We start from the raw sequence: 13,761 nt of genomic DNA on the forward strand, positions 1-13,761 counted from the left end.
ACGAAGAGGTGATTCATGGAGCTGTGGCAACCATCTTGTGACCATGAAGGGATAAGCTTGAAGACAAAAACCATAGCACTGAAGAAGCAGAATGGAACGATGGAAGAATTTGGGTCCTTGATGACATACCTACACAGTCATACCAAAACCAGAACTATTGCTTTTCATCTCAAATTGCCCCAGGCCTGCTTTCATAGCTCTTTAGATAAAGTTTCAGTTAAAAAAAAAAAGTTCTCCTAGTTTTGTGTTTGTTAGATAAGAAAGGAACAGCCACACACACACACAAAAAAATCAACCAACCTGTAACCTACATACCTTTTCCATTCTTTGAAAAACACACTGCTCTCCTCCCCCTAGGCCTCCAACCCTCAAACTTAGAAGTGATGAGTCAAAGTCTGACCCCCAAGTAGGACAAAAATACTGCTTATTAAATTTAAAAAACAAACCAAAAGAAAATAGGTAAGATGAGCTGACTATTGAAAATATCAAGTTTCGAGCTATTTACCTGGGGAGGGTTTAAGACACACAATAATGCTTTTCCGGGTAGGGCAAGAGATGTTCTGAAAATGCAGAGAGACCCCTTGACCCCAGGCTGGGTAACTGCCTACCAACCCTTACCTGATGCTCCAAAAGGCTGGTGGCCCTCACCCACCCCACCCCTAAAGCTAGAGGCTGTGGATGTGAGCTGTACTTACTAAGACAGCACACAGCAGGGAGTTGACCCTGACCACCCTTCTGTGTGGGGTCTGTGATCTGGGAAACTATTCAGCCTCTGGAAAAAAATTTAGAAAATTTTAGGAGTCACTCCAAGTCCTTGTAGGATTGGAAGGGTAGAAAATTCTGGTCAGGAGGGTCCTCCTCTCACGTAAGCAGAAAGAGCCTTAGTGAACCTTAGGTTCCCATTTTGCATCTTTCATTGGAACACACTGGCAGAGTAATACTTCACACCTAATTTCTTTTTCTATTTCTGAATCTATTCCTTTAGATCACCCCCTTAGTTACAAAAATGTGGAAAATAGTGAAAAATTACCATGATCTACTACCCACATAAAACCATTAATATTTTGTTCTATTTCTGTCAAGTTTCTTTCTGAACTTATTCTAAAAAGTGGGGTCTTTATGCTCATGATTGCAGTGTCTCTTACGGCTTGTGCGTGTTTATTTTTTGGTTTGTCTTTAAGATCTCAAGAAGGATGGTGGAAGTTCCTGAAGATAAGGAACAAGCAAGTGAAGAACCGTCTTTCTTATTTTCGAATTATGTAAGAACCAATTAACTCATGCTATTTGAAAAGATTCTAGAAAAAAAATCAGCATATCATCAACAAACTCCTAAAAAGTGTAAAAATGCAAGATATTACTAGCTGGCTGTGAACATCATCTTGTGGTAGGAAATCATGCCAAAGCGATTCAAGTCTAGTATACAATGATGAGCTTCTTAGATGAAGAGAAAGTCACAGATAGAATCTACAGATTTTAGCTAAGCCTTTTATTCTGTCTCATGTAATAGCCTCCTCAGCAAGCTAAAATATTATCATTAGGAGGGAATGAGGTAGTTTAGAGGGAATTACCTAAGGGGGGCTGTCAGTGTCTCCACACCACTCCTAGGGTGGGCCGTACAGCGGGAGCACACAGACATTGGCAGCATTTATCTAAAGGGGCTGGGCTAAGCACATCTTCAAGGATCCAGTGATGGAAAATGCCTTAATTGGAAGTAATTTTGTTGGGGGGGGGCGGGGTGGTAGGAGTGAAACTGGGGAAGCAAATGTAAGCACTTGTTATAATTAGATGACAGGAGGGAGTTCTTTAAATAGCTTGTTACCTGTCTGAGCGTGTGGGACAGCACAATGTACTCATTTCCCTATAACTTCCATTTGTGGACCACCTACTATGAGTCAGATGCTTTGCTGGGCACTTTTCCTCATCCCAGGGGTGACCCCATCGCCACGGTAATTCCATACTGGGTTAGTCTCTCCAGTCACTCCCCCAGGTCATTCCACAAAGCACAATGCCGGAGAGAAGAGGCAAGTGACACTTCACACTACAGCAGGTGATCAAAGGCAAGTTCACCTACCTGGCCTGCCAGGTTGAAGTAAGAATGGTTGGTCAGATTGACCGGAGTGGTCTGACTGGCCTGTGCTCGGTAGTGGATCACGAGCTCCCCGCCATCCAGTGTGTATGTCACCCAGACTTTTAACTCTCCAGGGTAGCCTTCCTCACCATCTGGACTGACCCGTGAGAACTCGACTCCATTTGACAGCACCTGAGGGGTCCAGAGGACCTGGAAGAAAGTGTTTTTGAAGCCGTTTAGTCACTCCAATCCCAAGCTAAATGCCACATTTCAATATTTAAAGACAGCTTGGAATCTAAAAAATAAAACAGACTAGTGAATATAACAAAACAGAAACAGACTCACAGATACAGAGAAAAAAGTAGTGGTTACCAATGGGGTTACCATAGGGGTAGGGGATTAAAGGTACAAACTACTACGTATAAAATAAATAAGCTACAAGGATATATTGTACAGCATGGGGAATATAACCAATATTTTTTAATAAATTTGAATGGAATATAATCTTTAAAAATTGTGAATCACTATGTTGTACACCTGAAATGTATATGTAATCTTATGTGCCTTATTGAGTGCCCATTACGAGCCTAGGCTCTTTGCTAGAAACTTCGCAGACACTATCTCAGGGCTGACGTAAAGTAGGTGCCATTATCCTCATTTAAAGATGAGAGAATGGAGGCTCAGAAAGGATAAACTGCTTGTCCCAGGCCACACTGCTAATAAGACAGTGGATTTGAATCAAGTAGTCTAATCCTGAGCCTGCTTCCTTATTCTACACCATCAGAGGACAAGGTAGCCAGAGACCCCCCAGTCCCTTTGGGGAGCTCTGGAGTCACTAAGAAAGGGGCCCTTTGCAGACATGAGACTTCCATTTGTTGGGTGCTCACCAGCCAGCAACTGACCTGGTGCTTTACATAAACCATTTTATAAGGTAAGGATTTAGTTGAACCAACCGAAATTACCATCTTTATAGGTCAAAACAGTTGAGCACTGGCAATTGCACATGGCTCCAACTAATATTATTACCCCCATTTTATAGATGAGCAAATTGAGTTCAGGGTAACGAGTTAACTCGCCCACTTCCACCTCCCACATTCCAGGGGATGGAGTAGGACCCTGTCATAATTCATGCAATTGTTTAAAGGGGAGAAATATCTTGTTTAAAGTCATACATGTAATTAGTGACAGAGCTAGGATTCAAACTTAGCTTGACAGTCTACACCATTCCACATCTTACTTTCAGTCAATGTTTTGTTCCAATCTTCGTTTCCAACAGCAGAGTTGAGGCCAAACACTGTCATTGCAAATAGAGTTGGAAGATAATAACTTCTGAGGGTCACAGGAATGGCCCATGAGCCCAGGCTCTGCCACCTACTCCTGGCATGGCCTGGATCTCTCTCACTGACACTGCATTTACCAGGAAGAAGAGCCCAATGGGAATGGAGGTCTCTGCCTTCACGTACAGTGAAAGCAGCTGGTATTTGAAACAAATTCGCTGACCTTAGTAAAAAATTAATTTTACATCCTAATTATCTCCCGGAAATGTTGCCTGGTATATGTGTGATTAAAAAAAGAAAAAGGAATCCCCCAAGCAGAAAATTTTAGGAATAAAATATTTGAAATAAAATCATCTTAACTTGCTACCTATTTTTTTTCCTTTAGTGAAAGGACACAATGGAAAGATTTTTGTGTAAAGCAATATTATCAGATAAAGTGGAAAGTATAATTCCTATTCACGGGAGGATTTCCCTGACCCTGTGGTTTCCAAATTTCCTGAAAATTTCCGCATTTGCATCTCTAGGCCTGCTTACACCATTTCTAATCCTGTCAGGTTATTCAAATTTCATCTTTAAAAAAATGTGTTGGTATAAGTAGAAAAACACATACCTGCAAACCAACAATTATTCAGTAATTGTTGAAACCAAATGCAGCTTAAAACAAAGTCCATGTGATACTGCTCATGTTGCTACATGAAAACCTAGTGGCCTAAAACTTTCAATGGCTCCAAGATTACATTCCAAGTCTTTCCCCACCCCTCTGTGGGCTGTTGCACAGCCACTCTCCAATATCCACTTATTAAATGACATACTATCTTTTCTTCAAGAACAGTTCAAATCCAACCTCCCTAGTTGCCATTAATTTGTCCATACCCAGTTCCTGTAGCACACCACTGGGGCTTGGGTATTATGGGGCTTGTTGCCTGCAACAGTTATGTAAGAGTCCCTCACTATACTGGAGTCTCAGGAATCCCCATCTCCCTGGTTCACAGAAGGGGCTCAGTTGACACACTGCATAGAAGGACACGAATACTACCCTTCTGCGTTTGTTCATACAGGGCATGCCCCATTACACAACATCACAAAAAATTCCATGTGGAACAGAGTGAGCAGGAACAAGCTAGAACAAGGTGCTGAGGCTCCCCTAAAGATCCCTGGCCAAACAGAGCTGGGCCTAACTTCCTCTGGTTGGGGTTTGCCCATGCACCTGGCATATTCCAGAGACCCTCTGCCCTAATATTGCCAGGACAGAGGATACCCTCTGCCTTCATGTCTCCCTGGCGTGAGGAGTTCCATCATGGAGGAAAGGGGAAGTGATGGGGCAGTCCGGCTCTAAACCACAGACAGGAAGCTGGTAGGACAGGGGAAACAGAGAGTGACCAACTTCCTTCAACAGCATGGGTGGCGGTAAGAGGTAGAAAAGAAAAAACTGTGATTCTTAACTGCCATACATGTTCCTGTCTTCTCTGGCTTTTTTCTAGGAAGTAACCTGGGTGGTATAATTTAAAGGAAAGCTAACTACCAAAATTACCTCTCTGAAATTAGACTAGTAACAGAATCACTGGGGCTCACCTGCAGGCTCCCACGCCGCTAGGAAACAGGAGGGCAGGCATTCCGACCTCAGGGAGAAGCTGTTTGATCAATTTGTTTTCTTAACCTGGTTTTCCAGGGATTCACTTAGGGAATGGGAGTTTTAACGTGGAAAGGGGGAACTGGGGAGAATCGAGGTCATTTTGAGGCATGAGGCACTTCATTGGAAGGGCAGCCTGGATGTGGCACCACAGTGCATAGGGAGGGGGCTCACAGGCAGATACATGGGGTGTGTTGGGTTGGGGGCACCCACAGCAGCCGTGGCGGACACCAGCAGTTGTAGTATAGGAATGAGGGCTTTGGGTCAGGCAGCCCAACTTAGGAGCTGTGTGGCCTTTCAGGGCCTCAGATTTCTCATTTGGTGACAGTATAGGGTTCTAGTGAGGGTGGGAGATGATATATGCAAATGCCATGTGCAAGAAGTGATGGGTATTATTTTTAATCCACTTTTCTGTTGTGCCTAAAGTCAACCAACTCTGATGCCAAAACTGTGAGAAAGGTGCTCCTTGTCTTTCCTAAGGGCTGTCATCCTTTCACTCAGGGCTCTCCTGCCTATTAGAGTCAGATGAGCTAGTGAAGGGTGGCTCCTGGAACACAGCCGGCACAGCTGCTCCCCCAAACCATGGGAGCGGCCTCTTTCCTGTATCACCTTACCATGCATTTGCTCTAGGGCCTAGGATTGTGCCTGGCAAATAGAAGGTATGCTTGAAGGTACTCAGTGAAGTGTGCCAGGTGAGGACTCTCTCCGATGCCCCCAACTCACCTTATCAAACCCTCTGACTCCTCCATGCAGGCTGTTGGGCCCATTGTTAATGGCCAGTTGATACTCCTTCCCGTCCAACATGAATGTTCCTTTGGCAATTCGGTTGGCCACCCTGCCAACCACTGCTCCAAAGTAGGGCTGCTTTTGGAGGTACCCTGCAAGGGTATGGGATGATGGAGTTTTTTATAACTTTAAACCAAAGACAAGGCTCACACCGCTGCCCACCACTTCCTTCTGAGGGCAGCTGCAACTTGGGCATATCTGCGTCCACAGGGAAGCAAGGAAAGATGGTGTTCTTTACACACGACCTTTTCCCTTTCCAAAAGCAATTCATGTTCTTTCCAAACATTTTAAAAGAGCTTTCTAAAGCACAAAGAAGAAACTTAAATCATCCTGATCTCAACACTAGAGAGAACTGTTAGTATTCTTACGTATATCTATGTATGTATACCTTTCCATCTTTTAGTATATGTGTGCATATGCTTTTCTTCTTATAAAACTGAGGTCTTCATATACATGCTGCTCTGTAATTTGCTTCTAGGCCAATTTTCTTAACTAAAAATTATATTTTTGTGTAGTCTTGAAAAGAAACTATCTTATGCTTCTTTTTCTTTTTTAAAAATCATACAATTAGGGGCTTCCCTGGTGGCGCAGTGGTTGAGAGTCCGCCTGCCAATGCAGGGGACACGGGTTCGTGCCCCGGTCCGGGAAGATCCCACATACCACAGAGCGGCTGGGCCTGTGAGCCATAGCTGCTGAGCCGGCGCGTCCGGAGCCTGTGCTCCGCAACGGGAGAGGCCACAGCAGTGAGAGGCCCACGTACCGCAAAAAAAAAAAAAAAAAAAAAAAAAATCATACAATTAGTACATGAAAATTTCCTTTAATGAGCATTAAATACCCAAGTATATAGAGTAGCCTTGCTGGAGGAAACACAGGACACCTGTTAAATCTGAATTTAGATAAACAGTGAATAACTTTTTAGTGTAAGTATGTCCATATTATTAGAATACATGGGACATTCACATAAAACATATTTATTGTTTATCTGAAACTCAAATTTAGGTGGGTGTCCTACATTTTTATTTGTTAAATCTGGCAAGCTTAATAAAGAGTAAAACATGAAAACCATCTTTCACTTCTCAAGTCCTCTCCTTCCCGCTGATAATCACTGCTAACAGTCTGGGATATACACTTCCAATTGCTTGTTTTTGTTTTTTAAATTAACTACATATAAGCACAAACAAATACACGAACACACACATATTCTACATAAAGAGACAAACTACACATATTGTTTTGCAACTTTTCATTTATCAAATGTCTTAAGATCATTCCATGTGACTCCATATCCATCTACCATATCCCTTTTGATGGCTATATGGCATGCGGATGAGCATAAACTGTTGTTGGGCTTTTCTGGGCAGGGGTGCAGGGCGGGGACATAAGTAAGTAAGTACAGTGTCCTTGTACTTACAACGGTATGCGTGGGCATATTACAGTAACTTCCTTGTCTTTAAGCTCCTCTATGCTATAATCTTTTAGCTTAGATCATCATGGCAGAGATTAAGGTTTGGAGGTAGTTCATTTTTTTGTATTATTGCTAAGATTACTTTCTGCTCTATTTTTCACTCAGTTGTCCTTGGAATTCCAAGCCCCCTTCATGTGGTACTCTGTATCCATCACACCTACTGTGGGTCAGAAGAGTTATGTGATTCAAGTGCATGAACTCTTTTTACCATGGCTGGAGGGGCTCTCAGGATACGGGCCCTGAACCTACTGGGCCAGTTATAGGTCACACGTTCCCATGACTCAACTGGTTGGGCATAAGTGAAACATTAATCACTCTCTTCCAGGTCTTCCCTGGTTCACTTCCTTGCCAATCTGCAGGTCCTCAGGGTCCTGCCCATAGACTCTCACAAGAGCTAACAGTTACTGACCGCTTCCTAAGTCTCAGCCGCTTTCTAAGTGCTCTCCATTTAAATCATTTCATCCTCAGAATACTGCTCTAAGGTAGGCAGCATTATTACTCTCATTTTACAGGCATGGAAATTGACGACAGAAGGTTAAGTAACTGGCTCAAAACACACAGCTAGTTAGTGGCAGAATGAGGTTTTGAACCCAGGCAGTCTGGCTCCTGAGTACGTTCTTAAGCATCACATTACTTGGAGAGCACAAGGCTTTCTGGTTAATTGACCTTACCACCATCTCTCAGCACAGGCAAGGCTGAGTTTCCACCAGCTTCCACCTCTCTCCTCACCTTCTTCTCTGAAGCTGTAGCTTTAAAACCCCTTACATTGAGTAACAAAAAGGAGTCTTTAGGACTTCCCTGGTGGTCCAGTGTCTAGGACTCCACGCTTTTCCCGCTGAGGGCACGTGTTCCATCCCTGGTCAGGGAACTAAGATCCCACAAGCCGCGCAGCATGGCCAAAATAATAATAATAATAATAATAATAATAAGTCTCAATGTTGTTTTCATTTGCATTTCCCTGATGACATATAATTTCATTTGCTAATCGGGAGCTCAAAAATGTGAAGAAAAGCAGAATTTTTGTTCAAAAATTGTTTGGCTAGGGCTTCCCTGGTGGCGCAGTGGTTGGGAATCTGCCTGCTAATGCAGGGGACACGGGTTCGAGCCCTGGGCTGGGAGGATCCCACATGCCGCGGAGCAACTAGGCCCATGAGCCACGACTACTGAGCCTGCGCGTCTGGAGCCTGTGCTCCGCAACAAGAGAGGCCGCGATAGTGAGAGGCCCGCGCACTGCGATGAAGAGTGGCCCCCACTTGCCACAACTAGAGAAAGCCCTCGCACAGAAACGAAGACCCAACACAGCAAAGATAAATTAATTAATTAATAAACTCCTACCCCCAACATCTTCTTTAAAAAAAAAAAAATTGTTTGGCTATATCTCTTTTTGACTCCTACATTGATCCATTCAACAAGTGTACACCAAGCCCCTACTCTCTGCCAGCCCCATGCTTGGCATCAGAGACAAGGACGAATTCAACAGCAAGGTTGCGGCCTCATGGGCTTGCAAGAATTCCCTAGGAAGGGACCACTTTCTGGCAACAATTACTAAGCCCATGGAGGTAAGAAGCCCTTGGTTTAGATGAAGAGTTTTTAAGGATTAAACCATAAGGACAGCAGAAACCACTGCTCTCAACTGTCCCTGAGAAAATCTTCAGAACACATGGATTTTATACTATTTTCACATGTTACTAAGCTTTTAAATCAAGTCAGAATTACAAAACGTGACAGTCCCCAAATTCTGATTAGGACTAAAAAGCTTGTTTTTGAAATGCAGAAAATACTGTCTTCCATGAAAAAGGGCAACGTTTCTAGGTCAAGACATGAAGGCTGATTCAGTCAAGTCAGTTGCTGATGTAGGATAAAGGGTAGAGAAAAAGTTTGTCCCTTTTTCTGGGCAAGGGACTGGCCAGAATATATTAATAAATGCTTAACCATGGGTTATGGCCCTGTCCACTCCTCAAATACCCCAAGGATCCCAGCTATGACACCCACCTCAGACAGCCCAAACTTTAGCACGAGTGCCCCAAATCTCAAATAAAATCACTCAGGATTCTCAGTCAAAAACTCCACACCTGAGTGACTTTCTTTCGGCTTTCTAAGGAAAATAAACACTAGTTTAATTGACAAGCACTTTAAACATCCCAAATATTTTATATATTTTTAGATGGCTGCTGGTTGTCCCAGAGGAATCTCCATGCCATTTTGTGCACAGTTAACAAAGTGAAATAAAAAAGTTCAAGGAGTAAGAGGGAAGATATTTGGGGGCAAAGGAAGGAGAGGAGATTAAAATGATTAATTGTTCACTATAGTCAGACATGATCACAGCCAATAGCATTTTAATCCATTTGGTTAAAGTGAGGAAACAGATCTAGAGAGGTTAAATAACTTGCCCAAGGTCAACACAGCTTTAAGGGACAAAGCAGAGATTTTAAACTAGGAATCCTCAAAGCTCCTACAAGGACACTCTTGGGCATCTGTAATATTAAACTGCAACTCCTAAACTGGTCTCTTTTCCTCCCACCCCCTCTTATAAACTCAGGTTTTCTAAGAGCACTAAGTTTATTTTTTTCTAAGCTTTCCATAATGGCTCTCATGGCAGTAATAGCTGGGTGTTGGTGGCGACTGGGCGGAAGATGAAGGGGAAGGAATCGCATTGATTGCATGGGTAGGTTATTTACACCTCTGGCTTATAAGCAAATATCCTCATCACGGGTTTTGAAAGAAGTCATAATGACTGCAGGTGGGACCTGCAGATGAAAAACATTAAAAAATATTTTTAATACAAAAAATGGCAGAAAAAATACTTCACAGGAGGCATTACTGATTTTTCTAGCCTATAACTAAAAGATCATATGATTTACCTCTTTAGAATTCTACAGAAGAAAGATCTCATTTTCCTAGGGAGAATTTGAACTATTCTGACCTCCAGTCATGGCCATCAGCCAAGTAGTTTATAAAATCTATCTGGGAAATTAGAGGTAGTTCACATCTAACCTGGCAATTACAAAAGGACCACGTCTCATGGAATTATCCATGCTTAGCTCTTCACCTTGGCTCAACACATTTTTGGAACACGGTAATGTGAAGATAACCCCTTACTCACTCTGTCACATCTTATTGCTTTAAATTATTTGCCTCAGTTTGTTTATATAATACTTACATACTCAGACGTTCTAAAAGACTGTACAGTGAAAATCTAGCCTCCTTCCTGTCTCTGTACCCCAGCTACCCAGAGTCCCTTCTTAAAGACATCCTCTGTCGCCAATTTCTTAACATGGGTTTTAATACACTAGAATTGATCAAAATAGTAGCAGACCGCCATTTCACACTATTCTGATTGAGGCAGTTATGCCTCCTGTAATGACATATATGAAGTTCAACCTCGAAGATGGCTAAACATATCAGAAAGCCTTACTTGATATTCTAAATGCTTCTTTATCTTTTGAAAATAGCCTGCTCTCCTTTTTAAATAAATAATTAAATTATCTAAATTACAGCATAGGATTGAAAATGTCTATCTTGATCTAGCACCTAGAATACTTTACTTTTTTTTTTTTTTTTGGTCATGCTACTACGCGGCTTGCCGGATCTTAGTTCCACGACCAGGGATGGAACCTGTGCTCCCTGCAGTGGAAGCTTGGAGTCCTAACCACTGGACCACCAGGGAATTCCCAGCCTAGAATACTTTAGATGTTTTGATTCGACCTGGCATCTTGTGGTGCCTGTGACACATCCTGATAAGAGAATGCTATTTAACTTTCTCAAAAGATGTTAATAATATGGGGAACAATAAAGTCAATACAAGCTAGATCATTGTAATCTGAGGGGGGTCTATTTTTTTTCTCCCTTTTAAGAACATTTGGGGATAATACTTTCTTCCACCTAGACTCCCACAAGATTCATAGACTCAGAGAGACGACTGTATTATTGCCCTCACAAAATAGGCACTTCTATGCCTGCTAAGAAACTGGTGCTTCCCAGGTGCCACATCATCATGGCACGCGTTTCATATGAATTCCACAAAGATGCCTTGTGCTTTAAGGTCCATGTGACTCTTATATGAGAACTAAAATTAGTAAGAAGTGAGTGTGTGTGTGAGTGGGAGGAGGGTAGGGGGAGGGTAGTTACCTCCCGAATGGTGATAAAGAAGAGATGGAAATGGGGTGATAAAAGCAGATGATCACTTCTTATCAACTCCAGTGCTTTACTGGCTCCGAAATTCTAGCTCATCTATCCAATTCTCCTTGGACTCCATTGGGCAATTTTGCACCAGTCAAGTTATCTCTTTGTGATTCCGGTTCAGCCTAGCAAATTGTTATGCTACTAACAGAGAGAGGTGACTCAGCAAAAGTGATTCCAAAGAATCCTCTTTTGTCACTTGTCAACTCTCTTGCTTTCTGACTCTGAAGACAGAAGATAGGAACACCACCCCCAGAAGTAGAAGGGGGCGTGGAGAGTAAGGGTAAGTGGAGCTGATTTCCCCCAGCCCCTGAACCTTCTCACCAGTGAGTCTCCTATAAGAGACTTGCTGAAATCACCAAAGAAATTCTGCTGAAGGTTACCTACCTCCTTCTCCGAGCCAAGCTGTGGAGGCTCCAAAGGAGCTAAAGACAACCAACCAGAGGGCAAGGAATAGGATCCTCAGAAATATTTTTATAATATATTTTGCTAAGGAAATGAGGAGCCAGTTTTATCCTCCTAAGGGAAAACCAATACTCTCAGGTTTCTTGACCTCCAACAATGAGCTATGTTACATATCTAAAGAACCAAACAGACAGAGAAACAGATACCTAAAGGAAAATCTCAAGCCTCGTCTTAACAGATTTTGTCCATGCCCCTACCACTGAGCAGAGAGAATTAATTCTCAAGCAGTTGCCCTCTGCTAACTTTATTTCGACCTCATTTTCTGTCTAGCTACTCGGGTGTGCCAAGAGACAGCAAGCACTATGTACATTTTCTTTTGCCCCAAACTGCACTGTGAGTTATTTATTTATGCAATTATTTGGCTAAGGTCTATCTCCACATCTATACTGCAAGCTGCATGAGGATAGGGACCTGTCTCACTGAATGAGGCAGTTGGATCAACAGTATTTGAATGCAGGAATTAATACATGTTCTTAATTGTCTACGGATTCCCACAGAACAAAGTCCACCCTAGCTATAAGGAGACTCGTTTCTCGACAGTAAGTTGGTCTTCCTCATTCTTTCAGCACATAGTTATTGATCAGCCAGGGGGTGATCACAGACCAAAGCGGATAAGCTTCTGCACCCACTAAGCTTACCTTATGGAGCATTTCTGAAACAACCAGACCTCAAAGAGAATCTGATCAAGGAGAAAAGAAGTAGAAGACGCACGTCTTTGATCATTTTCCTTCTTCAGAAAGGGCAGGAGGAAGAGCAGGGGGCCACACCCCCTCTGGCCTGCACTTTCCTCTCCCCGCCTTACAAAGATCCGGCAAAGATCGCCCCAGTGTTGCTGGAGTTTTATCTTACCCTCAACTGACTTTTTAATTAAGACAAAGCCTGAATGTATAACCAGAGGCCAAGTCCTACGGCAGTTTCTATTCATTTTGTCTTCTTCTAAACACTGGATGGAAACACAGTGAGTTAGCCGGATCCAAGTACTCCTGATGGTCACAAGCTCCGTACTTCACCTGCATCCCTGCATCGCGGGCAAGCTGTGTGGGGCAGTGTGCCAGGTGGAACTGGGGCCCGTCCGCAGCCCGGGGCGGAATTCAACCCACCTTCCAATTCAGCAAAGCCGAGCACCAAGTCTGAGGCTCTGCCCTGCCTGTCTTTAACCTCCAGGGCCGTGATGGTGCAGCCCCAGGAGATGATGTCTACTCTCAGCTGGTCTGACTGCAGCTGGAACTTCTCCACCGTCCCTGCCCCCAAGGGCAGGTCTCCAAAAACGGCTCTGGTCACCGAAACCATGGGGAAAGCCAGGGGTGTGCAGCTCCTCCAGGTCCTTCGAACTCCCGCCGCCAAACCTGGAGCGGCAGAAGTTTACTGGAGAAGGGGCGGGACATGGCTCAGACTCCTCCCTTTTCTTGCCTGGATTTAGGGAGTAACCGCTCCTGCAAAAAATATCCTCTGGGAGCTTTCTAATCATTCCTTTGCCTGAGGGTGGCACGCAGGCAAAGTTTCCAGCCAGGCTAGCAATTTCCAGCCAGTTCCTTTCCTTTACTAACGCTGACTGCATTGCATGTTGGGAATGGTAGTCTTTGGAAGGTGAAATTGCATGTTGGGGCCTGTAGTCTTTCTAAACCCAAATCCTGAATCTGCAGGGTTCTACTGCTTTCTCTGACACGAGGTTCTCAATATGCAGTGATCTGTTCATTAATGGTGGCTAACTTTCAGATAAAACGCTGAAAAATGAAGAGATCAGAATTAGGAATAGTGAGGGAAGGAAATGTTGGGGGGAAATTTTGGTTTTTAAGTTAAATCTTTGATCCAGACCAGAAAGAAGTACAGAGGTAATTTAGAGAAGGGGTAAATAATTGCAGGTTTCTCTGCACACTGACTGAAGATCCAT

At 43.3% G+C, this 13,761-nt stretch overlaps 1 protein-coding gene across 1 annotated transcript in view; it reads right to left on the reverse strand.

Annotated features, from left to right (window-relative positions):
• Positions 1–13,160, reverse strand: part of GALM (galactose mutarotase) — a gene marked incomplete at its 5' end in the record, with an annotated part of 50,101 nt that extends 36,941 nt beyond the window's left edge. Inside the window, 3 exons of the mRNA XM_079720851.1 lie at positions 2,072–2,278; positions 5,699–5,853; positions 12,971–13,160. Coding sequence (XP_079576977.1) covers positions 2,072–2,278; positions 5,699–5,853; positions 12,971–13,160 — 552 coding nt within the window. The remainder of the gene's footprint in view (positions 1–2,071; positions 2,279–5,698; positions 5,854–12,970) is intronic.
• Positions 13,161–13,761: the final 601 nt, after the last annotated feature.

Source organism: Hyperoodon ampullatus (genome assembly GCF_949752795.1).
Source record: "Hyperoodon ampullatus genome assembly, chromosome: 15".
Taxonomy (NCBI): Eukaryota; Metazoa; Chordata; class Mammalia; order Artiodactyla; family Ziphiidae; genus Hyperoodon; species Hyperoodon ampullatus.